This window comes from Ostreococcus tauri, assembly GCF_000214015.3.
Source record: "Ostreococcus tauri WGS project CAID00000000 data, contig chromosome 07, whole genome shotgun sequence".
Classification (NCBI taxonomy): Eukaryota; Viridiplantae; Chlorophyta; class Mamiellophyceae; order Mamiellales; family Bathycoccaceae; genus Ostreococcus; species Ostreococcus tauri.
Genome location: NC_014432.2, coordinates 525246 through 548976, shown reverse-complemented (window position 1 = coordinate 548976; position 23731 = coordinate 525246). Strand labels below are relative to the sequence as shown.

At 60.2% G+C, this 23731-nt stretch overlaps 14 protein-coding genes across 14 annotated transcripts; 7 read left to right on the top strand and 7 right to left on the bottom strand.

Moving 5' to 3' along the window:
* Positions 1-782: 782 nt before the first annotated feature.
* Positions 783-1241, top strand: OT_ostta07g03430 (unnamed product; the record flags this gene model as incomplete). Its single annotated transcript, XM_003080385.1, has 1 exon — positions 783-1241. The coding sequence occupies one exon, from the start codon at positions 783-785 to the stop codon at positions 1239-1241; it is 459 nt and encodes a 152-aa protein (XP_003080433.1).
* A 161-nt stretch (positions 1242-1402) lies between these two features.
* On the bottom strand, positions 1403-6802 carry OT_ostta07g03420 (CCR4-Not complex component, Not1, C-terminal; the record flags this gene model as incomplete). The annotated part of the gene is made up of 1 exon (XM_022983847.1): positions 1403-6802. The coding sequence occupies one exon, from the start codon at positions 6800-6802 to the stop codon at positions 1403-1405; it is 5400 nt and encodes a 1799-aa protein (XP_022839471.1).
* Positions 6803-7448: 646 nt separating this feature from the next.
* OT_ostta07g03410 (Zinc finger, GATA-type) lies at positions 7449-9207 on the top strand (the record flags this gene model as incomplete). The annotated part of the gene is made up of 2 exons (XM_003080382.2): positions 7449-8180; positions 8356-9207. 2 exons carry the CDS (start codon positions 7449-7451, stop codon positions 9205-9207), a joined length of 1584 nt encoding a protein of 527 aa, XP_003080430.2.
* Positions 9208-9367: 160 nt separating this feature from the next.
* Positions 9368-10141, bottom strand: OT_ostta07g03400 (Lumazine-binding protein; the record flags this gene model as incomplete). Its single annotated transcript, XM_003080381.1, has 1 exon — positions 9368-10141. The coding sequence occupies one exon, from the start codon at positions 10139-10141 to the stop codon at positions 9368-9370; it is 774 nt and encodes a 257-aa protein (XP_003080429.1).
* Positions 10142-10839: 698 nt separating this feature from the next.
* On the top strand, positions 10840-12081 carry OT_ostta07g03380 (Helicase, C-terminal; the record flags this gene model as incomplete). The annotated part of the gene is made up of 1 exon (XM_022983846.1): positions 10840-12081. One exon carries the CDS (start codon positions 10840-10842, stop codon positions 12079-12081), a length of 1242 nt encoding a protein of 413 aa, XP_022839470.1.
* Positions 12082-12329: 248 nt separating this feature from the next.
* Positions 12330-12980, bottom strand: OT_ostta07g03370 (Domain of unknown function DUF814; the record flags this gene model as incomplete). The annotated part of the gene is made up of 1 exon (XM_003080379.1): positions 12330-12980. The coding sequence occupies one exon, from the start codon at positions 12978-12980 to the stop codon at positions 12330-12332; it is 651 nt and encodes a 216-aa protein (XP_003080427.1).
* A 48-nt stretch (positions 12981-13028) lies between these two features.
* Positions 13029-13568, top strand: OT_ostta07g03360 (unnamed product; the record flags this gene model as incomplete). The annotated part of the gene is made up of 1 exon (XM_003080378.1): positions 13029-13568. One exon carries the CDS (start codon positions 13029-13031, stop codon positions 13566-13568), a length of 540 nt encoding a protein of 179 aa, XP_003080426.1.
* A 141-nt stretch (positions 13569-13709) lies between these two features.
* On the bottom strand, positions 13710-15575 carry OT_ostta07g03350 (Cytochrome P450, E-class, group I; the record flags this gene model as incomplete). Its single annotated transcript, XM_003080377.2, has 1 exon — positions 13710-15575. The coding sequence occupies one exon, from the start codon at positions 15573-15575 to the stop codon at positions 13710-13712; it is 1866 nt and encodes a 621-aa protein (XP_003080425.2).
* A 100-nt stretch (positions 15576-15675) lies between these two features.
* On the bottom strand, positions 15676-16677 carry OT_ostta07g03340 (1-acyl-sn-glycerol-3-phosphate acyltransferase; the record flags this gene model as incomplete). The annotated part of the gene is made up of 1 exon (XM_003080376.2): positions 15676-16677. The coding sequence occupies one exon, from the start codon at positions 16675-16677 to the stop codon at positions 15676-15678; it is 1002 nt and encodes a 333-aa protein (XP_003080424.2).
* Positions 16678-16792: 115 nt separating this feature from the next.
* On the top strand, positions 16793-19433 carry OT_ostta07g03330 (Vacuolar protein sorting-associated protein 35; the record flags this gene model as incomplete). The annotated part of the gene is made up of 2 exons (XM_022983845.1): positions 16793-16879; positions 17028-19433. 2 exons carry the CDS (start codon positions 16793-16795, stop codon positions 19431-19433), a joined length of 2493 nt encoding a protein of 830 aa, XP_022839469.1.
* Positions 19434-19484: 51 nt separating this feature from the next.
* Positions 19485-20420, top strand: OT_ostta07g03320 (HSP20-like chaperone; the record flags this gene model as incomplete). The annotated part of the gene is made up of 1 exon (XM_003080374.1): positions 19485-20420. The coding sequence occupies one exon, from the start codon at positions 19485-19487 to the stop codon at positions 20418-20420; it is 936 nt and encodes a 311-aa protein (XP_003080422.1).
* Positions 20421-20451: 31 nt separating this feature from the next.
* Positions 20452-21219, bottom strand: OT_ostta07g03310 (unnamed product; the record flags this gene model as incomplete). The annotated part of the gene is made up of 1 exon (XM_022983844.1): positions 20452-21219. One exon carries the CDS (start codon positions 21217-21219, stop codon positions 20452-20454), a length of 768 nt encoding a protein of 255 aa, XP_022839468.1.
* A 332-nt stretch (positions 21220-21551) lies between these two features.
* OT_ostta07g03300 (unnamed product) lies at positions 21552-21983 on the top strand (the record flags this gene model as incomplete). The annotated part of the gene is made up of 1 exon (XM_022983843.1): positions 21552-21983. One exon carries the CDS (start codon positions 21552-21554, stop codon positions 21981-21983), a length of 432 nt encoding a protein of 143 aa, XP_022839467.1.
* A 149-nt stretch (positions 21984-22132) lies between these two features.
* Positions 22133-23686, bottom strand: OT_ostta07g03290 (Breast cancer type 1 susceptibility protein (BRCA1); the record flags this gene model as incomplete). Its single annotated transcript, XM_003080373.2, has 1 exon — positions 22133-23686. The coding sequence occupies one exon, from the start codon at positions 23684-23686 to the stop codon at positions 22133-22135; it is 1554 nt and encodes a 517-aa protein (XP_003080421.2).
* Between the last annotated feature and the right edge of the window lie 45 nt (positions 23687-23731).

Below are 23731 nucleotides of genomic sequence, written 5' to 3'. Positions count from 1 at the left end.
GCGCCACACAACGCGCGCGCGCCGCACGGCGTCGGATCGATCCCCCGTGCCCTCGCTCGCGTCGATCACCGACGACAATCCAAACGTCCAATCCCCGACGTGCGCCGCGCGCGACGTCGTCGATCCGCTCACCCGCGCTCGCGGTCGCGCGTCGTGGAATATCACGTCACGCACACGTCCCGCGCGCGCCCGTCGCCGTGGTGTCCGCGTCGACGTGTGCGCTGCCGTCGACGCGTCGCGTCGATTGGGACGCCCGCGCGCGCGTGCCCACGGGTCGGTCGTCTCCACGAGTGATGACTCGGAAACGTGTCTTCACCCCGCACTTTTCGCGGGAACGGTTCGAGATCTTTCTCGGATATTTTCCTGTATCGGCGCCGGGCGATTTTGTGTCGCGACACGACGTCCATCGCCTCGGTCGAGTCCATCACCGTCGATGGGTGGTGACGGTGATGCACATCACGAAGTGTCGGGTGGTGATGTCGACGGTGATCGTGATTTCACCCGACCGAGTCCATCGCCCAGCCGTGGTCGATGTCTCGCGTCTCGTGGACGGCGTTCGTGGTCGCGCGCGTCGTCGGCGCGCCACGGGGCTGTGTGCGTCGCCCGCGCCCGTCGCGGTCGGTCGGACGTGTCGCGCGGCGCGCGCGCGCGCGCCGTCGCGTCCCTCGGACGGGGGATACATTCGGGATCGGGCGACGCCGCGCGACGGGCCCGACGACGCGCGCGCGCGCGCGCCGTGGACGCGTCGTCGTGCTCGCTCGGGGGCGCGCGCGGGGGCGGTGATGGTGTCGGAGGCGCGCGGTGACGGGACGGGTGGGACGCCGTTCGACGACGCGAGTGGTGATGATGCGGACGACGGGGTGCGAGAGGCGCTGCGCGCGGTGGATGACGCGTTGAAATTTGCGAGTGCGGCGTGGTGTGACGTGGAGAGCGTGCGGGTGTTGGTACGTGAGGTGGCGGCGTTGCGCCGGATGGCGGGCGTCGAGGACGTTCGATTCGTGGACGAAGATGGAGACGAGGTGGATCGGGAACTTCGTCTGGAAACTGCGTGGGCGAGATGTCGCGTACGCGTTGCCGAGGCGGAGGCACTCGCGCTTCGTCGTGAGGCGGAGGGAGCGAAGGAGAAATTTCGCGAGACATTCGGCGACGACGCCTCCGAGTGGTTGCAAGCGCTTCGCGTCAAAGTCGACGTCTGGGAGGACGAAATGACTTCGCGAATGCGTGGTCTGTCGACAATTTAATTTTTTGAGTATGTATTTATAGAAACAACGTGTGGAGGCTATCCTCCACGTCTAGCTCTAGAGCTTTTTTTGTTTTTTCTCATCTTGTGTTGGGCAGATGGGAGAACGCGCAGGGCGAGCTTTGTAGTGAGAAGAGAGGCGGTATCAGAGTTTCGCTGCGATTAGCTCGCGTGCACCGGCACCGGCTTACTTTGCGCGGTACCTTCCTTGTCTTGCGGTAAGCACGAGCGAGCGACAGACTCGAAAAGTCGCTCGATTTCTGGTGAGCACTTGGTGAAAGAGTGTCCCCAGAAGTTGTATCGCGGATTCTTGATGAGCTCGATGAAGGTGATCAACAAACCCCACGGATGCGGCCGGTTCACGATCAGTCTTTCGAGGAGCACGCGCGTGATTTGCTCTTGAATGATTCCGAACTTGGCTTCGGAGAACAAGTACAAGATCACGCACGAGAAGTAGTGCGTGTGGCAGTTCGGATAGCGAAGTTGGTTCGCGATCGCGTTGACGAAGAGATAACGACCCTCCATGTCAAACGCTTGAATGAGCTGCGAGAAGAGCTCCATGGGAGCGCTCTGAGCGATGCCACTGGATGCGTCCTTATTTCGGTTGGCCTGGATCGCCTGGACGCCGACGTAGAGAACGAAAGCATTGAGCAGCGGAACGTTGTACTTTGTCCCCGCAGTGAGGGCGGCGGATGGCGACAACGTCAAGCGATGAACCAAGAGCTGGCTCGAGTTCTCAGGCTTTCGAGTCTTGAGGAACGAGTCCACTTCCTCGCGCATGGGCGAGGAGCGGAACGCGTGATCAGCGTCGGCGTTCATTCTCGGCGCCTGTTGAATCTCCGGAAGCAAATCAACCTTCAAGTTGGGTGTGAACGGGTCAGGAAGTCGCATGTTTCGCGGGTACGCGGACAACACCAAGTTGCGCAACTGGATGCAGTTGGGCGGGATTATGTCGCAAAAGTTCACGTGATGGTTGCACAAAAACTCAGGGAAGTCGTGCAAGAGCACCAAGAACATGCGCAGCATACCCTTGTAAAGCAACTTGATCGGCTCAGAGAGATCAGCCGTGCGCAAGTGCGGCTCCATGAAGCGCAAAATCGCCGTCAAGAGGCGCTGCAGGAGCGGCCAACCCTTTTGCTCGTGATCAATCAAAAGTCTCGGCATGAAGCAGCGATGCGAGACGAGCTCGAGCCAGGCAAACGCGAAACCGGGCACACGAAGCGGTTGCAGCGCCAAGAAGGCGGACGCAAACGCCGCGAGGACCTGAGGATGAGAGGAGTCCAATGCCGTGTCCGAGGGGTGCATCTCGTTCAGCAAGCCAGCGAGAGCGCGGAAGTACGGACGGGCGTTAAAAGCCACATTTCGTTCATCCGTATCACGCATTGCCGTGCGCACGATGGCTACCAAGGCCCGACCGAAGAACGCCAGTCGCGAAGCGAGCGGCTCTTCCTTGCGACGAACCAATCGAATCACGAGGCGCACGTAGGCGTCAATCGCGGCGAACGAGAGCTGAGAGCTCGCCTGCGGCGTCGCACCCGGAACCTCGCTGCTGAGGCAGTGTGTCACTGCGAGTTCAACCAAGATGCGCAAGAAACGTTCTTGCGTGTCTTCTGCGAGCAGTCGAGATTCGACCAATCGCTGAATGAATGCAACGCTCGCCACGTCTGTCGGCGGCAAGTCCTGAACTCGAGCCCACTCGTCGAAGTGAGCGGCGACCTTCTCGCGCAATCCAGCGGGATCTGGTTGACCGTGCGGATGTGTTCCAGTCGATAGAGTCTTCGATGCATCCTTCGCTGCTTCCGTTGGGGCTTCCGTGGAGCCCTCGGGCGCGTCTGGGGGAAGCGGCGGTGGCGCGCCCGGTGGCGGTGGTGGCGGCATGCCTGGATAAGCCACGGGTGGCGGCGGCGGTTGCTGACCGAACGGTTGTCGAGCGAACGCAGGTGGCGCGCCAGAAGGCGGCGGCGGCGGCGCGCGGGGGAGCTGCGCGAAGTCGTCGTAGATGCGAAGCGCCGCGGTGGGAAGCTGCCCAGGTCGAGGCCTGAGCGATTCTGGAAGCGCCAGGTGCTGACCTTGCATGATGGAAGCATCGAAGAACGGCTGGTTGACCCCAGACTCGCGGTGCTTCTGACGAACTATCGCCGCAGGCGCAAGAAGTTCATCGATGTCTCGAATCGACTTCTCCGAAGCCGCCTTTTCGATGAGGACACAACCCAACTCGAGGTTATCAACCGTAGCAGACTGAACTGCAGCCTCGAGCGCAGCCGTCTCGGCGCCAGCACCGGCGCCGGATTGTTGCAACAGCGCTCGAAGCTGATTTGCGACGCTCGCCTTGAGAGGTTCTCGGCAAGTGACCAAAGCTAGAGAGCCGGCGAGGGAAGAAACCATGAGATGTGCCGCTTTGCGAACGCGGTTGATGTCGACCTCCGTGGCGAAATCTTTTCGTACCAACTCCTGAGTCGTCTTGCACGCGATCGTGACCGAACGCTCGACGACAGGAACAACGATTTCTCGAATACCCTGCGTCAAAGCCACCGGTAGGAGACGAACGATTGCCGCCCGAGTGGACTCGGGGAGGTTCGGCGCCGCAGCGACACGAACGTGTGCTTGCATGTTTGGCAAGGCGCCCTCGAGACTTTGTGTCTGCAATCGGCTCTTCTCTTCTTCGTCCATGCCCCGACTGCCGACGCTGCTTTGTTGCAACGACCCTTCCGACGAAGCCGAATGTGAGGCTGGCGGTGGGGCGAAGTTTTTGTCCGCAACAAAGTCGGGGTTGTTGATGCGCTCACGCATGCGAGACACCAGCAAAGTCGACGGCTCGACGTCCTTGATGTTGACTTCCAAGTGTTTGAACAGACGCTCCATCTCGAACTTGAGGTTTAACTTGAGATCTCGCTCGTTGTAGATTTCGCACAATAGCGATAAGATCGCCATCGTCCACGGATTCGGAGGACGGAAGATCATGTTAGCCTTGCACGGTTCAAGCACCTTGGCGACGAACGGGACGACGCCAATCATGCGACCCGATTCGTAGCTCTCCAGGATCAAAGCCTTGACGTCCAAATCACGCTGCAACACTGGTTTGCACTTCGCTATGGTAAGCTGACCGAGCCAAGAGCCGAGGTTCTTGAGCAAGCTTCGCTCACCGCTGTTCGTCTTTACCTTACCGCTCGACAGCAAGACCTTGATGTTACGATAAGTGGCGTGTAAAATAGCCTTGTACAAAGCCTTCTCGCCTATCTTGTCGAGTAACTCGAGGTACAAAGTGTGGTAGTTCGGTTCAATCGACGCGCGCTTGACGACAAGATATCCCGCAAACCACTCGTATAGATCGGCAGTGACCTTAGCCTTGACTTCGGCCGACTTTTCCTCCACATTCTCCGCGGAGAGATTGTTCACCAAAAAGTGCACCTTGTCCGCGGTTGCCGAGTCAGCTTGTACAGCCTCGGCGTTCGCGGCGACCAGGGTGTCGATGTTGAGCGACGTTGCGAATCCGCTCGGCGCGTTGCTAATGTTCGACATCTGTCCTCCGCTGGACACCCGAGCGAGTTGCGGTTGGCTCTGGCCTCGAGTTGGCGCCTTCGGCCCCACCTCGCCCGGCGGTGGTGGTCCTGGTGGTTGCGGGGGCACACCGATGTTCACCGCCGACGATAACGAGCGCGGCAAAGGTGAGTTATTTCCTTCACCATCGCCAAGCCGCATACCAGCGACGCCAGCGGCGAGCTGCGCGTCCGCGTTCGCGGCGGTGTTCATGCTTGGCTCGCTGCGACCGAGTGCCACTGTTTGATCGCCACCCTTGGCGAAGAGCGGCATCAAGTCTGGATGCGCCTGGGGCAGGTGTGGGATCTGAGCCAAGTGCTGACAGTACTGCGGCCACTCTGCGAGTCGACGCTTGAATTGTTCGAGCGCATCGGAGCCAAAGGCGAACATTTTCGACCCTTGCGGCTTGCGAAGCGCGTCCAAGACGCATCGCAAGGCGACGCCGAGGGTGATGTTGCTGACAAGGTTATGCAGGATAAGCTGTCCGAAGAGTACGGCGGTGATTCGAAGTTCCTTCTCCGGGTACTTGGGAAAGAACTTGTACTCATCGAACAGGTTGTGCACCATGCAAGAGAAGATATCTCTCTCGCGTTGCACCAGGCTCGCCCGGAAGTTTCGCAACACCTCCACCAACTCACCGATGGATTGCTGCTGAGAGTACACGCGCTGGAAATAGCGGTTCGCCTCCTCTTCGATGTCCGCGCTGAATCCTTGCGCGGTGCCGGCTTGAGCCGCCATATCATCCGCACTGGCGTCTCGACCCTTATTGGGGGAGTTTTGAATCTGCGTGATGAGTTGACGTAACTCTGCTTGCAAATCGGGCGGCATGCTCGAAGCCACGCCCAGGAGAACCTTCATGAAAATCTGGACCACATCCGATGCGAGGGGCGCACCGCCCTTTTCAGTACCCTCCTGCATCGCCCTGGCGCGCAAGAATCGCATGCACGCGCTCACAGAAGCGGCGCCGCTCGCCTTGATTTTTTCCTGTATCCACTGCTCCAGGTTGACGCCGACCTTCCTTGACGCGATCGTTACCATCTCGATCGCGAGCGGGAACGGAGATCGTTCGATGACGACATTTAATGCGTTCAACTCTTGGCACACCTCGAAGATGCGCTCCGCCGCCGCGGGCGAGGAAGAGTGAGCGTCCACCATGGCGCGAATCACAGCCACGGAGTGCTTCCCCCACACGTTGCGCAAAACTAAGCCAGCCTTTGGGTGCGCCGCCGCCACGTACGGGGGCAAGAGCGCGCCAAACGCGTCCCTAGCGAGCGTGTTGTGCTCATCGCACGCCTGCGAGAGGGTGATACACACAGTCTCCGGCGATCTGCTCGAGCCAGGCTCGAGAGCCCCCCGCGCCGCGTCTCGGTGTCCCTTCTCACTCAGCGCTCCGAGAGTCGCCATCAACTCTACACACGCCCATGGCCCCACTGTCGTACCCTCAACATCGACGTGTTTCAAATCCGCCCAATCGCACTGTTCTCTGGTCGAGCCCAAGAGCTGGCGCAAAGCCTGAATCTGACCCGACTGATTCTTACCCCACGGGGCAGCGCACAACGCCTTCGCCGGGAAGCTCTTACCAGTCGCCCTGGAGTACATCCCGCACAACACTCGGAAAGAGGCCTCCGTCGGACATCCAAACTCGGGCTGGTCGAGGTTTTCCATCGCGTTATCCCAGTTTAATTCCTTGTACGCCGCGTTCACCGCGTCCACAACCGCGTCCCCGTTCCACGTAGTCATCCTCAAAGCCTCTGCGCTCGGCGCGGCGATCCCCGCCGCCTTGGCCAACGAAGCCATCGCGTCCCCCCCGTTCGCCTGATCCAACCCAGCGGTCGTCCTGCACACCATACCGAGCACTTTCGCCAAGCCGACGTCGTCCAGCCTCGGCAGCTTCCCTAGAATTTCAACCAATCCATCCTTCGCGTACGACGCGGCGTAGCCCAACTCCTCGAGCGCCTCCGCGGTGGACGCCACCGACATCCCCCGCGCGCCATCGAACGCGCTCTTCCCTCCACCGTCGCCCATCGCGCGCGCGCTCGCGCGTCGCCGCGATCGCGCGCAGATCACCCGCGCGCGCGCCCTCGCGCCGTCCACGCCCGTCCAACGCGCCCGATCGCCCGCGCGCGATCACCCCGCGCCCGTCGCTCGCGATCGCGTCGCCGTCGGCGTCGCCCCGTCCAGCGCGCGCGCCGAGGTCTTCGCGCGCGCGCGCCCGGGGCATCCATCCATCGACGATGGCGTCGACGCCGCGCGCGTACACAGACGTATACACACGCGTATACGCGATCGTCATACATCGCGACGCACACGCCCATGTGTGTGCCCATACGTCACGCCCCCGCGCCGGGCGCGCGCGCGCGGGTCGGGGCGTGGAAATATTCCACATCACGCGCGTGTGGGCGAACAGTGCGCGGACGTGCCCGTCGACCGCGCGCGCGGCACTTTTTCGTCGCCGCGCGCGCGTGGGCGTTGTTCCGTTTTTCGCGTTTTCCCGCCACATTTCCACGAGTCCGCACTCGTGGACGCGCCCCGAGGACACGCGCCGACGCGCGCGCGGAAAAAGGCGACTTTTGGGCCACCTGTCGCCGTCGCGCGCGACGTCGGCATCCTTCGTCGGTGACGACGCGCGCGCGCGCGCATCGGGCGAACGCGCGCGCGAGCGGGGGGGGTGATGGTGTCGAAACGACGCGCGTCGCGTCCATCGGTGGCGCTCGCGGACGCGAACGAGCGACCGCGGCGGGGGAAAACGCGCGCGACGCTCCGGAAAACGCCTCCGACTCCGAGAGGACGTCGACCGGAAGATCATCGCGATGGAGGGGCGATGCGCGGGGCGAACGCGGCCCGGGCGCGGGGGGAAACGATGGAGGAATTTTCTTCCATCGCGGTCGCGAGAGGGGACGGGCGCGCGGGCGTCGTGCGCGCGTCAAAGGCGCGTGGAGTCGTCACGCGCGTTGACCGCGGAGCGATCGCATCGTCTCCGTGTCCGACGTCCGCGCGACGTTCGAGGGCGCGCGAGGGCGAGAGAGACGTCTTGGAACAAGATTGTGTTCGTTCGAGACGCTCGCGTGGGCGCGCGGAGGCGAGCGAGGGCGCGCTCGGTGAAGAAATCAACGGTATAAGCGCTCGGCACCTGTTTCCTCGAGACAGCGACGGAATTCCCGGCACCGAGAGGAGAGGTCTGGAGAACGACAGCGCCGAGGTCTCGGAGTGCGCTATGAGCGATTTGGACGAGAGCACGATCGAGAAGTGGATCGTGTTCGAAGACACGGACGTTGGTGTGAGCGAACGCGCGCGGGAGGCGGGCGTGAGCGAGAGACAACGTTCCTCGGCTGTCGCAGACACGGCGACGGGACTTGAGCGGTTCGATTTTGAGGTTCATTTTGATGCGGTTTTCATGGACAAGGTGCGTGTTTTCGATGGGAAATGACGAGTTCTTCGACATTTCTACGACATTTCTACGACGTGTCCTGAAGCGAGATCGGAAACGATGTCGCGATCTCGACCTCGAAACACGCTCGCACGAGCGCGTGTGCCCACCTCGGACTCGACTGACGACTTTTTTTGCATTCAATCTACAGGCTTGGAGTGTGTTGAACTCGTTACCGTCGGTCGCTCCGGGGGTGATGATGATGATGCGTGAAAGCGATACGGGCTTCGATCGCGACGACGAGCCGTTCCTCTCTCCTGAGTGGCTCGATCATCGGACCGAGAGCACTGCCGAGAGCGATAACGAGGGCGACTACGCCGATGACGAGGACGCGAGCCGACGCTTCGCGGAAACTGTGCGCGAGAGTGCGTTCCTTCACGTCGATGATGACAGTTTTATGAGCGGAGAAGCTCCGTTCGATTACGTTCGCGGTCCGGCGGACGATTTCCCCACCGAGCGGGCGACAGATGCGCCGAAAGTGGACATCGATTTCGCCCTCAAGAGCGCGGCGTCGCTTCGCGACGACGATCTCGAAGAATATGAGCGCGAATGCAGCGCCATGGAGCGTGATTTGGTGCTCGAGTCTCAAGAACACTTCGCCACCATCGCCGATGGGCGCGTATTCCGCGTCTCCAGCGAGCTCGTTGCACCGTGCGGAAAGGTGGCAAAACGCCAACTCGAGGACAGCGCTAATGGAGAGGTCACCGAAGGTGAAGACTCCGATGCTGACGTCGTCGCTCAAGTGAAGAAAGTAGACACGAAGAAACGCAGGCGTCGTGAGGAAGAGATTTCGATCAAACGTGCGAAGGCGTTCAAGACGATAAGGAAGGACTACAAGGCGGTTCGTGCAACGGATGTCTTCGTCATGGCGAACGGCAAGAAGCAGCGCCGCGGATGCTTGCACTGCGGCACGGTGAAAACGCCGCAGTGGCGTATGGGACCGGAGGGTAAGAAGACACTTTGCAACGCCTGTGGCGTTCGATTCATGAAGGGCATCCTGTAACTTTCGTCATGCATGAGCTATCTGTTTTTTGTGAGCTCACTTCCGAGCCGTGTAAATTTCGTCGCGAGTCGCCGGGCCTAAAAAGTAAACACAATTGTGGACAAATGAAACTTTAAACTTCTTTAATTGAAACTCTAGCAAATTGACTACCAGTAAGCCGCTAAATTCCTCGTTCCGCCATGTATCGCTCGATGGTGTCCACGATGACCTGGGTTTGCGATTCGATCTCGATGTTCACCGTGTCGCCCACGCGCTTCGTCCCGAGCACCGTCACGCGCAACGTTTCGGGAATCAACCATACGTTGAATCGCCCCGTGGTCTTATCGACCTCTCCCACGGTCAAGCTACACCCATCAATGGCGATAAAACCCTTCGGCAGAACGTACTTGATCAACCCACGATTGCTCGTCTCGAATACCACCTTTCTGTTATTCTCGGTGTCCACCACCTCCACGATGGCCGCCGTGCAGTGCACGTGCCCGCTCACGGTGTGCCCCCCGATCTCATCCCCAACCCTAGCGCTCCGCTCGTAATTGACCTCACTCCCGACGCTCAACTTCCCGAGATTCGTCGCCCTGAGCGTCTCGACGATCAAGTCAAAGCTCGCGCTCGCGCCATCCGCGCCGAGCTCCACCACCGTCAAACACGTCCCATTCACCGCCACCGACGCCCCGATGAGGATTCCATCGAGCGCCCCCTTTGGAAACTCCAACGTGAGCCGCGCGAACTCGTCGTTTAAGTTCTCAAACGACCGCACGCGCGCCTTGCCCTGCACCAGACCGGTGAAGAGCGCTCTCGGCGTCTTCGTGACGCTCGCGCGTCTCGACATCCCTCTTCGCGCGCTCTTCGCGCTCCATCCGGCTCGGTCGGCGAACGAGCTCGCCTGCCCCCTCGCGAACGCCGTCCGAGCGCTCGAGAGCGATGCGGGCGCCATCGCACGCGTCGCGCGACGGCGTCGACGTCGCGCGTCGCGCCCTCGACGAAACATCGCGAGTGCATACGTGACCACAAAAACCGCCATCGAGTGCGCGAGCGGCGTCCGAGTGTAGTGTGGACATTTTAGACCTTTGTAAATATCGCACGTGAACAAAATGCTGGGTTTTTGTTTTTAACCCTATCTCGGGCGCGTTTGACCGACGCCGGCGCCTCACACAGTCGCGTCACGACGCACGACCGCACCCTTACGCACGCCCAAACAACGCTTAAAAAAGGTTCGTTCGCGTGCGTCGTCGCGCGCGGACGCGGGGCGATCGAAAACGCGATCGATCGTGAGAGATGGGTCTTCGTTCGAGCGGCGGCGCGATGGACACGATGGCGTTTCGATCGATCGGACACCGAGCGCGACGCGAGACCGCGCGCGATGAAGCGCGATGGCGATGGAAATCTTTTAAAGGAGACATTCCGTCGTATCGTCGCTCGACGAGGTCTCACGGGCGCTCGCGTGGGTGATGGAAGGCGAACGCGCGCGTGGCGGCGCGAATGCGCGGTAAAATGATCTTTGGTTTCTAGATCGTTCGTCCGTCGCAATCGGTGGCGCACGTGGGGACGACGAATGAGGGCATGATGAGAACTGCGCACGAACAAACGACTGACGACATCTCGCCGTGAATTCCCCGACGCAGAAACTTCAACATGTCTGGTGAAGGAGGATTCGACGACACCAACTACGACCGCGGCATGGAGGAACTCCTCCGCGAAGAGAAGGATGAAGACGGAAACGCGATCATCACGGAATGGACGGAAGTCCACGAGACGTTCGACACGATGAACCTCCAAGAGAACTTGCTCCGCGGGATCTACGCGTATGGTTTTGAAAAGCCGTCCGCCATTCAGCAACGTGGTATTGTGCCGTTCTCCAAGGGTCTTGACGTGATCCAGCAGGCGCAATCCGGTACCGGTAAGACGGCCACTTTCTGCGCCGGTATCCTCCAATCCTTGGACTACTCCGTCACCGAGTGCCAAGCGCTCGTCTTGGCGCCGACGCGGGAGTTGGCCCAGCAAATCGAGAAGGTCATGCGCGCCCTCGGCGACTACCTTCAAGTGAAGTGCCACGCGTGCGTCGGCGGTACGTCCGTTCGTGAAGATACCCGCATCCTCCAAGCTGGTGTCCACGTCATCGTCGGTACCCCGGGTCGAGTTTACGACATGCTTCGTCGTCGCGCTTTGAAGAGCGACCACATCAAGATCTTTGCTCTTGACGAAGCCGATGAAATGCTTTCCCGAGGTTTCAAGGATCAAATCTACGACATCTTCACCTTGCTCCCGCCGAAGGTTCAAGTTGGTGTTTTCTCCGCGACGCTTCCGCCGGAGGCGCTCGAGATCACGCGCAAGTTCATGACCAAGCCGGTGCGCATTTTGGTCAAGCGTGACGAACTCACCCTTGAAGGTATTAAGCAGTTCTACGTCAACGTCGACCAGGAACAATGGAAGCTGGACACGCTCTGCGATCTGTACGAAACGCTCGCCATTACGCAGTCCGTTATCTTCGCGAACACTCGTCGTAAGGTTGACTGGCTCACGGACAACATGCGTGCCCGCGATTTCACCGTCTCCGCCACGCACGGTGATATGGATCAAAACACCCGTGACGTCATCATGCGCGAGTTCCGCTCCGGCTCGTCCCGTGTGTTGATCACCACTGACTTGCTTGCTCGTGGTATCGACGTCCAACAAGTTTCGTTGGTGATCAACTTTGACTTGCCCACGCAGCCCGAAAACTACCTTCACCGTATCGGTCGTTCCGGCCGTTTCGGTCGTAAGGGTGTCGCCATCAACTTTGTTACCTCCGACGACGAACGCCTCCTCCAGGACATCCAACGTTTCTACCAAACGGTCATCGAGGAACTTCCCTCCAACGTCGCTGATCTCATCTAAGGCATGGAAGCCTATTAGCGGAGATGAAATTGGTCGACAGCACGCGGTTTTCCGCAGCTCACGCGCTCTACTATCTTCCAAACCTGTCGTTCTCGATTCCGAGCCATCCCTAGCCATTGGTTTTTATACGGAGACGAAGGTAATCAAATCGAAAAAAATGATAACAACACGCTAACGGTACCGGTACTTCTATCTTCGAGCGATGCGACTGCCACCGCGCGCGACGCGTCGAACCTTCGCCACCGACGTCACATGAAATCATCCTCCGCTTCCTCCACCGACGCGTACTTCTTCGCCAACTCTTTATTACTCTTCATTTTCTCCTCGTTCATCATGTGCTTATAGTCCCGAGCCTCGGCCTCCTCGAGCCGCAGACGCTCCTCTTCCTTTCTCCTTCGTTCCGACTCGTGATACGCCCGCTTCTTCTCCTCCCGAACCCCTCGCTCGTACTCCTCCTTCTCCGCCTGCAAATCAGGAAAACGTTCCTCCTTTGTTTTATTCAATCGATTCACGATCTCATTGCTCCGCGTCTTCACCTTGGTTCTCCGCACTAACTTTTCATCCACGAATGAAACCTGCCCGACCGCCATGTCCCCGCGCTTCAACAAATTCTCCCACGGCGTGTAAATCACCCACACATCGTTAATCTTATTCCCCGCGATCGAGTTCGCCTTGACCAACTGCGCGCAGTCCTCCAGCTCGTCCTCCGCGACGTCGTCCCAGGTCTCTCCCGGTCTCAGCCGCAGGTACACGTGCGCGCTGCTCAGCGCGTCGACGTGAAACCACACGTCGTGGGGCAATCCGTGCGCGATGAGCCGTTCATTCTCGTGTTTATCCGCGCCCACGTAGACGACGTGCGAGGTCTCCGCGGCGCGACGCGGGGCGTAATACAAAACCATTCGTGAAATATCTTTCGCGCGCGCGACACACTGCGGTGTTCGACGAAGATGTCGCGCGCCGCGTCGCGCGCGTCCGTCGCGCGCGTCGAACGTCGCGTCGGACGACACCGCGCGCGCGTCGCGGCGTCGCGGCGACGGATCGAGACGCGCGCGACGCCGATCGCGACGTACTTTAGCGAGGCGGTCGAGGCTGGAGTGATAATCTTCGCCGCCCGCGTCCTCGCGCTCGGATTGGGAAAGGCGAAGCAGAGCGGCGATCTCGAGCGTGGGCTAGAGGAGTGCGCGCGACGGTCGATCGACGTGAGCGATTTGTTTTACGAGGAGGACCAGGGCGAGCAGAGATGGTATCTCGTCGGCGGGTGGTCGGTGCCGCGGAAGGGCGACCCGCGGTACGGCGATGGAAGGATGTCGCAGGAGGTGAAGAGTCGCGTGCGGTGGGCGGATTGTCGAGCGATGGCGGATGCGCGAGGTGTGGACTACGACGATGTCGCGACCTTGACCGCGTTGTATCCGACGACGACGAAGAAGGCGCTCGAGCTTCGAAGGCGGTTACAAATGGCGGGATACGAACCGGAGTGGTGGGAGTGAGCGACGAGACTGGATGCGTCGGGGTGATTTTATGTTTTAGTCGCGTCGTTCTCGCGCGCGATTTCGATTCGAGGCGATGATGCGTTTAAAAATAATCCATTCATTTCAATGTCATGTCCGCGCCGAGCGATGATATCTACGCTACGCGGGCGCGCGCGCGGCGAGACGAACTCGCACGGGTGCGCCCGTCGAGGGCGTCACGGTGAAACCCACGGATGGCATCGACGCGTCGAGGTCCGCGCTCGGCGCGAACTCGAACGCGTGAACGAGATGCGCGAGTGCGACGCGCATCGTGACCTGCGCCAAGTGTTGGCCGACGCACGAGCGCGGCCCATACGCGAAAGGCATGTAACCGACGCCCTTGTGCCTGAGCGCGTTGCTCCGATCCCGTGAGGGCGTCAAAATGCCTCCATTGTCGTCATCGTCGTTCGAGCTCCCTCCCATGGACCCAGTTCTCGCGTGTGCGGGTCCGCCGAACCATCTCTTCGGATCAAATTCCTCGGGTCGTTCCCAAACCGACTCGTCGCGATGCACCGAGCTCAACCAAACACCCACGGCACACCCTTTTGGAATTGTCATCTTCTCACTATGTGTATCCGAGGAGAGCATGCGCACGACGAGCGGCGCCACCGGATGGAGGCGAAGAGTCTCTCGAATCACCGCCTCGAGCGTGGGCGCAAAGGCTGACGTCGCCCAGGCGGGTTTCGTCGTCTTCTCCGACGAACGTCGCTGACGAGACCCGCTTTTCGACGGCGGTAACCCTAATGCTTCCTCAATGATGTCATCTCGTAAGCTCGCACGCAATTCGCTCTGTACCTCGACGTCTTGCACGAGCCGAAGCAGGCACCACGATAAAGTCGCACTCTGCGTGTCGTGACCAGCGAATAAGAGCGTCGTCGCCTCGTCGAGAAGTCCCTTCGGATACTCATCCTTGCCCACCTTGATCGATTTCTCACGCAAGTGCGCCTCTCCGACTCGAAGTCTCCCGAGTGGCGACTCTTCCTTGGCCGTGCGCAGCGCCAGCGCCGACAGCGAGCGCGTCGTCCGAATCTTCCTCGCCTCGAGTCGACCCACCGGCGTCAACCCGTACAATAAATCGCTAAATATCCAAATACTACGCGCCCGAGCCGGAATCAAATGTCTCAGCGTCGTGGCCGCATCTAAGTACTCCCCCTCCACCTCGGACCGCTCGCGTCCGACGTCTTCGCACGCGCGTCGCAGCGAAACGCCGGTGAGGTACGCGAACGTCACCCGCAGCGCCAACCTCTGCAATATCGGCAGCGCCCTCGCCTCGATCTCCCCTCCACCGCGCTCAACGACCTCTCGCATCTCCTCCACCGCGCTCGCGCTCTCCTCCACCGCGCGGTCTCGTAACGACGCCAATCCGACGTCGTGAAACGCTCGAAGCACCTCTGTCCGCTTCCCGTCCCAGTCGTCGCCCTCCGCGGTGAATATACCCGTCCCCGAGAACGCCTCGAACGCGTGATACAGCGGTGCCTTTCTCGACGTCTCCCGCAAAACGTCCCGAGCTAACCGCGCCTCGCCGACGTGCACGAACGGGCACGCGCCGACGACGGCGCCGAACGCCCGGCGGCCGCGTCCCGACCCGTCGCCTCTCCTAAACCTCTGTTCGACCCTCTGTAACAGCGAACGCGCGCTCCGAGAGTACAGACGCCACAGAAACTTTGGCCGCCACGTCACCGCGGGGACGGACGCGCGCGCGAGCGTCGCGCGCGCGCGGGCGCGGACGAAAAGAATGAAAAAGAGCCCGAGGGTGAAAATCCCCAAAAGAGCGACTGCGGCGATCGTAGACGCGTTCGAAGCGACATCGAAGGCGTTTACGAGGTTCCCAATCACCTCCGACGATCGCATCGCGCGCGCGCGAGAAGACGCGCGAGGCGCGGTGCGATGTGAGGTGACGGGCTCGGGGTGGGCGGCGACACGCGAGAGAGACAAAGCGGTAAAGACACGGACGATGGCGCGGCGGTTGGTTCGCGTGCAATTCATATTGTCGATGTATTACATCGGGATGTGCAGCGCGCGCGTCTTTGGGTCGAACTCGAGACGCGCGCGCGAAGGCGGGGACGAAGGCGACACTCGATGCCGCTCACGAGTTGTTCACGAGGCTCTCCTTAATGATAGCCTCGGAACGCTTGCAGAGATCGTCGGCGTCGGTGGATTGAATCGGTGGGTGCACGATCACCTTGATCCCACCCGCGTTGAGCGCGTACTCCTTACCGCTCGCCATGGCCTCGTGCGCTCCGACGATGGTGACGGGCACCACTGGGACATTTTCCTTAGCCGCGACGCTAAACGCTCCCTTCTTGAACGCCTGCATCTTCCCATCGGCGCTTCTCGTCCCTTCCGGGAAGAAAAGAACCGAACCACCGTCGGCGAGCATCTCGCGGCACGTCTTCAAAACTTCCAATTGCGATCGACGCTCCATGCGCTTCAGAGGGATGTGTCCCGTGAGATACATCGACCACCCGACGACGGGGATCAAAAAGTTGCTCGTCTTGGACACAAACTTGAACGGGCGTCGCAGGTGAAACATGGAATAAATATCCATGAACGACGCGTGATTCGCGACGTACACCGCCGCCGTCGTCGCGCTCGGCAAATTCTCCCGTCCGACGACTTCAATCGGAAAGAACAACCCAGTGGACACCGTCGCCCAGACGTCGTTGAAGAAACTCAGCGCCCGCCTTCGCGTTCGATCGAACGCGTACTGAAACGGGAATATGATCGCCATGATCATGATGAGCGGCACCGCGAGCGTGAACGAGGTGACGAAGAAGGCGATCGCTCGGACGCGCGCGACCAGACCCGCGTTTCCGCCCGTCCCTTCGTCGCCCTCCGGCGTCGCCACCGTCCCGCTCGTCGCTCGCGCGGTCGTCCTGGACCCACGCGAGGGCGCACTCGCGTTCTTCACCACGAGCGACCTCGGGCGACGCTCGCGCGCGACGTCGTTCGTCGTCGTCGTCCTTCGTCCACCGCGAGCGGATAACGAGCGCGTCGCCGTCGCCGTCGCCGTCGATCGCCCCGCGCGGGCGCCGTCGCGTCGGGCGACGGAGACCGCGGACGCGCGCGCGGTGGACGTCGCGAGCATGTTCGTCGTCGTCGAGCGCGCGCGCGCGGGGCGTCGCGACGTGCGAACGCGCGGTGGTCAGTGGCTCAAGTTGAGTCATGAACGGTTGAAAATCGTCAGAACGCGACGACGCGCGATGGAGCCCGCGAGCGACGCCGCGACGTGGCTCGACGAGGCCAGGGCGCTGGTGCGCGAACACGCGGGGAAGATGCGACGGGCGGCGGTGCGTTGACGGTGGAGCGACGCGTGGGCGCGATGTGAGAAGGGGATGATTAGAGATTTCGGTGAATTGTTTCAGTTATGAGAGATCTCACGCGTGCATCGCGTTACGGCGCGAGAACGACGACTGACGAGACGTTCACGACGCGTAGAACGAGGGAAACCTGCGAGAGGCGCTGAAGAGCGCGAGCTTGATGCTCGGAGAGTTGCGCACGGTGGCGCTCGCGCCGCGGGCGTATTACGAGCTTCACGTCGCGGCGACGGAGGAGTTGATGCATCTGCGGATGTTCTTCGGCGAGCGAGAGCGCCACGGGCGGACGTGCATGGAGTTGTATGAGATCGTGCAGCACGCGGGGAATGTTTTGCCGAGGCTGTATCTTTTGATCACCGTCGGCGTGACGTACGTGGAATCCGGAGAGGGAGGCGCGAGGGACGTGTTGATGGATTTGGTGGAGATGACGCGAGGGGTGCAGCAGCCCATGCATGGACTTTTTCTGCGAGCATATCTGAGTCAGGTGAGTAAGGCGTTGCTGCCGGATAAAGGATCGAAGTACGAAGGCGAAGGCGGGAACATCGACGACGCGGTGGAGTTCTTGTTGCAAAACTTTACAGAGATGAACAAGCTGTGGGTCCGCATGCAGCACATCGGACCCTCGAGCGGAAAAAAGCGAAGGGAAGACGAGCGACAAGAGCTCAGAGATTTAGTGGGGAAGAATTTGCTAGCGCTGTCACAACTAGAGGGGGTAGATTTAAAGATGTATCGCGAAATGGTGCTGCCACGCATCTTGGAGCAAGTCGTCAACTGCAAGGACGAGATAGCGCAGCCATATCTGCTGGATGTGCTGATTCAAGTATTTTCAGACGAGTATCACTTGGCGACGCTCCCAGAGGTTTTCTCGACGATGACCATGTTGCGTCCAAACGTTCGAGTGGGGTTAATTCTAAAGGCGCTGCTCGGGCGTTTGCTGAGTTACGCCGAAGAGACTCCCGAGGCCAAGACGGAGTTCCAGGCCGCGGACGTGCTCACCAAATCGTTCGAATGCTGCAAATCCATCATAAATGCGCATGACGACATTCCGGCGAAGGAGGTCGTGGGGATGTTCGCGGCGTTGATGGCGTTTGTGAGACAGTTGAAGATCACGGAGGGCGGTACGCTGGATGATATTTTGCTCTCTCTGGCGGAGTCTTTAGAGAGTAAGACGCCTATAGATGATCCGGAGGCCGTGAAACAGCTCGCAGCGCTATTGAGCGAGCCGCTGGAGACGTGCAATCTCTCGGTTGTGCTCTCATTGCAGTCGTACCCAAAAGTGATCTCGCTTTTGGACGCGAAGACAAAGAAGGAAGTCGCGCTCGGTGTCGTGCAAACGCTGGTGAAGAACCGAAGCTCGCTGCAGTCGGTTGATGAGGTGAAAATGCTGTATAATTTCATAGATTGTGTTGTCTCTGCGAACGCGAACGAGTATCAGGAGAGCGAGAGTTCGGTGCTCGCCGATGAGCAAAACGTGGTCGCTCGTGTCGTGCACTTGATTAAAGCTCCTGAGGACAACAGCGAGCTCCAACTTGAGATGTTGAACATGACGCACGATATCTTACTTAAGGGTGGGCCTCAGCGCATACGATATACGTTCCCGGCGCTCGTGTTCGCAGGGATTGCGTGTGGGAGAGACATTGTCCTCGCAGAGCGTGCCGAGAAGTCAGCCGCCGAGAAGTCCAAGAAAGCGGATGACGATGCCATCGAGGAATCGTGCGACGCGAACAAAGATAAGACGGAAGATGTGTCCATTTCGTTCACCATGCCGATGGAAGTCAAGTCGCCGTGGCTGAAAAAATCACTGCACTTGGTGCACAAAACTATCACCGCGCTGACGCAAGTTGCTGGGAGACATGAAAAGGCGTTGAAGCTGTTTCTTGAGGCTGCGCAACTCGCCGCGGTTGCAAACTTGGAGTCCATTGCGTACGAATTCTTCGAGCGCGCGTTCGAGCTGTACGAAGAGAACATCACGGATACAAAAAAGCAGGTGAACTTGCTCTTCGTCATCATTGGCACGCTGCACAAGGTGAATGTGTTCAGTGAAGAGAGTCGAGCGTCCTTGGTTCACAAGACAACAGGGTACAGCGCTAGGTTATTGAAGAAGCCTGACCAGTGCGTCGGCGCGTACACGTGCGCGCACCTCTTCTGGACGGAGACGGTGAAAGACAGCGATTCCGTCGGCGCGTGCCTGAAGAAGTCGGTTAAAATAGCAAACGCGGTGCGAGACACGTTTGGCGGCAACGAGACCAACCGCATTGAAGCTCTCGGGCTTTACGTCGGCATCCTCAACAAATACCTGTACTTTTACGATAAATCTTCCGAGGGTTGCACCGCCGTCACCGTCGAGGCGCTTCAGGCGCTCATAGAAATGATCAACGGTGAGCTCGCGAGCGTCTCCGGCGTCACCGGCGACGCTGTCGTCGCTCTCCGAGACGTCGAACAATCCTACGCCAACACCCTCGCCCACATACGCGCACAAAAATTGAAGCCAGAAGAAGCAGCCGGGTACGCAGCCATCGTGGTGTAACACAATCATCGTTCGTTCTTCCGTCGTCCGCACTTTCCGCCTCCTGGTGAAATGTCCTCGCGCGCATCCGTTCCTGCGCGCGTGCTCCTTCATACTTCTCCCTGTCACCGGTCGAGACGACATACCTGTACCCCAGTCGCTCTGTTATCCCACCCGTGCGACGTCAAAGTCAGCGTGAACGCGCCGGAAGGCAAATCAGAGGTCCAGCTCTCAGTTGACCTCCCGCGCGCCATCCCGCGCGCCTCGCTTGACGTCACCTTCTTCATCGATCGCGTGCGTGTGCGCGATAAGGACGACGGTCGCGTGCTTGTCGATGGCGCGCTGCCGCACGCGGTGGACGTGGACGGGTGCTTCTGGGAACGCGAGCTCGACGGGTTGCGCGCCGTGTTAACGCTGGAAAAGGCGAACCGATACGACGCGTGGGATAAAGTACTCGAGAGCGATCTTCCACCGCCGGGAGACGAGACGGTGACGACGAAGTGCTACTTCGACGTGAGCGTAAACGGGAAAGCGAAGGGGCGGATCGTTTTCGGGTTGTTTGGTTTGCACGCGCCGCGGACGTGTGAAAATTTCAGAGCGCTGTGTACAGGCGAGCGAGGGACGAGCGGAACGAGCGGAAGACGGTTGACGTACGAGGGGTCGTGCTTTCATCGAATCGTGAAGGGTTTTGTGTGCCAGGGCGGGGATTTCACTCTTCAGAATGGTTGCGGCGGGGAGAGTGTTTACGGCGAGGAATTTGAGGACGAGGCGTTCGGGATCTCTCACGCCGAGGCGGGTGTGTTGTCCATGGCGAATCGAGGTCCAAACACCAATACCTCGCAGTTCTTCATCACAACGGCGCCGGCGCCGAGTTTGGACGATAAGCACGTCGTGTTCGGGCGAGTGCTTGAGGGCATGGATGTCGTCGCAGCGTGCGAGGCAGTCGGCACGGAGAGCGGCCAGCCGCTCGGTCAGGTATGCATCACCGCGTGCGGCGAACTCGCGTGAATTCACATTCATTTCTTAGCCTTTTGGCAGCCTAGGACATCACGTCGTTGTATTTTCTCAGGAATCTCGCGATTCTAAATCCATCGAGCAGCGTCGCGCGCCTATTCGATACGGGGGTAAAGTGTCCGACTGGCGCTTGCAGTTCGTGAATTTCGTTCCACGAGAATTTACGGTTCGACGCTCGATCGACAATCACGTACTGTGCCAAATCAGCGAAATTTACCGTCGAAAAACCGCGCTCGGCGAGCACGGCGTCGTCCTGGAAGAGGTAGACAAACATCGGAACGGTCAAGAGCGCGTTGGCGCCCTCCGTATCGACCAGATTCTTCGTCATCAACACCACGAAGAGCACGGCGAGCATGGACAATATAGCGGTGAGCACATCGGCCACCAAATCACCACCACCGAGCGTCGGATCCAATCCCAAGTACGTCACCAAGGCGTGTACGAACAGAAACGCGTACGCGAAGAACATCGCCGGCTGCGTGATCCACCGCCCGATCTCGTGCGTCTTCTCGTACGTCACCACGATCCCTTTCGACAAGCACTGAAACCACACCGCCCGTCGATGTCTGTACTCGATCGAGCACCACGCGATCGCCGTCACCGCCACCGCCTCGATCGCCAGGAACGCCGGCCCCGCCCCTCGAAACCTCGGGATGAGCGGCATCACGGGCCCGAGCAACAAGAAACAAAACACGCCGACGCTCACCCACAGGCGCCATCCGATCGCGTCGTCGCGCGCCTTTTCCACCCGTCCCAATCGCGGGTTTCGCTCGAGAAACGCTCCGATCGCCATCCCGTCGCGCGTCGTCGAACGCGGTGCGACGTTTCGCGCGCGCGACGTTTCGTCTTCACCACGTCGCATCGAATGCCACGTGGACACTTTCCGGGCGACGGTGACGGAGCGAATCCGAATCCGATCGGCATCGCACGTCGCTCGAAAGACGCGCGATGTCCACGCGCGGCGCTCGAGTGATCGCTCTCATCGCGCTCGTCCTGTGCGCGGCGGGCGCACCCGTCGCGCGGGCCGATGCGCGACGCGAGACGGCGCGTGCGTCGGATGCGTCGAGAGAATTGCCGGTCGCGTTGACGATCGATGCGGCGACGCTGTCGACGATCGAGTCGACGATGGCGACGCCGATCGGTCGAGTGACGGCCGTTATGTCGTCCGTGAACGCTTTCGCGGAGCACATCGCGGGAATCATGGCGCCGGGGCCGCATCCACACCCGCACCCGCATCCGCATCCGAAGCCGCACGGAGCAAAGCCGTACGGCGATCCGTCGAAAGGGCCGTGCCTCCCGCGCGAGCAGAAGGTGCAGATCCAGGGCATCAATGGCGACTTCTGCAGTCCGTCGTGTTCGAAGGCGAGCCCGTGTCCAGCGGACCCGTACAAGGGGGCTCTCGCGAAACCGGCGTGCGTGTTGCAGACGCCGGGCAGCGATGGACCGGATCGATGCGCTTTGGTGTGCGATCCGCGAGCCGGGCCGACCGGGGGATGTCCGAAAGGATCCGCGTGCCAACCGGTGGCGCAGGTTGGGATCTGTACGTACCCGATGTGAGAGCCGTCGCTCTCCAGTTGACGTTCACAGGCGTTCAATATTTATTGAACGCCAGAGCTGACAAGAAAATCGATTTCGCTGCACTGTACTGCCGATGTAATCAATTCAGATAAATTTACAAAGATACATTCACATTCACGCGCGCGTGTTCACGCGGCAGCGTCGCCACCGACGCGCCACCGCACGGTGGGCAATAGCTCGTAACAACACACGCACTCGAGCGCCCACGTCCAGAGAACCGCATTCGCGGACTTCTCTTCCGTCGTATCGTCAACTAACGTCAAACAGTGCGACTCTTCGTCGGTTTCCTCGTCGTATCCGCCGTCACGTCCACTCGCCGCATCCGGGGTCTCGCTCTCCGGGGTCTCGTCCTCGCTATCTGGTACCTGGTCTGCGTTTGGCATTGACTTGCGTGTTCGCAAAGATCGGCGAGGCGTATTCGGCGAATCGGGCACGATCGTGGCGCCAGCGAGCTTCAATATTCTCTCTAAAGCCGAAACCGAAAGTGAACGCCCGCAGCCCTTCACGCGAAGCGTTATACCATGAAAAAGCCCGCGTGAATTCGTCGCTCTATCGATGCGAGCTCGTCGCGGGCCATCCTGGGCATCTTTCGCGGCGGCGTCCGAGATCGTGGCATCCTTCAGCTCGAATGCCTCCTCGTTACCAAACTCTCCGCGCTCTGCGCAATCGTCTAACCAATCTATGTGGACAATGTACAGACCACGCACAATAGCCTCGATGTACTTGGCCGTTCTGTTCTTCACGTCTCGCGAGGACGACCCCGTATCCATGATCAAGTGCGTGCACTCCGAAGTAAGATCCTTAACACCCAAGAACACCGCCTTGGGATCGATAGACTTAATTTTACGCTCCGCCTGCGCGAACATTTCTTCCAGATTCCCACTCTGTCGTCTCGCACTCGAGCTGTACGCGACGACTATTTTCGCCGCGGCGGGCGCGTCGGGTTGCGTCGACACCAGCGCCGATGCCACGACCTCGGGATCGAGCGAGGTAAAATGCTTCGTGAACCACCCTTTCTTCCGTCCCTGAGGCGCCGGTGCACCGTACAAATCGCGGTACACTTTTCGCAACTGCGTCAGATTCATCGACGCAAACTTTGGCGCCTGCGTCGCGTCTTCCTCCTCCTCCTCCATCTCCATCTCCATCTCCGCGTTCACCATCGTCACATCACCACTTTCACTCGTCAACGCTCGCATCCGCTCCTCTATCGCTCTTAGCTCCGCATCGATCACCCGTATCTCCTCCGCCGCCTCTTCGCACGTCGCCAACGCCAACCGTCTCTCCGCGTCCGGATCCTCCGCCTCCATCCCTCGCTCTCGTTCATCCGTCTCCGTCTCCACCGCCTCCGCGGTCGCACCCGACCCGCTTTCCCGTCCGATCGCTCGCATGTTCGCTAAAATCTCCCTCAAATCTCCCTCTGTCGCCCGAAACGCCTCCACAAACTCCCTGAGCGTCTGATTCACCTGCACCTCCCGCAGCTCCGTCGGGGCCCCGCACTCCGCGCATCCGCTCTGAACGAATCCCTTCCCTCTGGCATCCACGTGCTCGGTCGCGCACGCGTGGCACTGCGTGTGCGCGCACGGGAGCGTCGCCGGGGAGGTGAATAATCGTTCACAGAGTGGACACGTGAGTTTCGCCCTGAGCTCATCCAGGGCGTCCAGGGCGCCGGTGACGCGAGACATCTCGACGCGCTCGAGGCGGAGGCGACGATGGAGACGTTTCGCGCG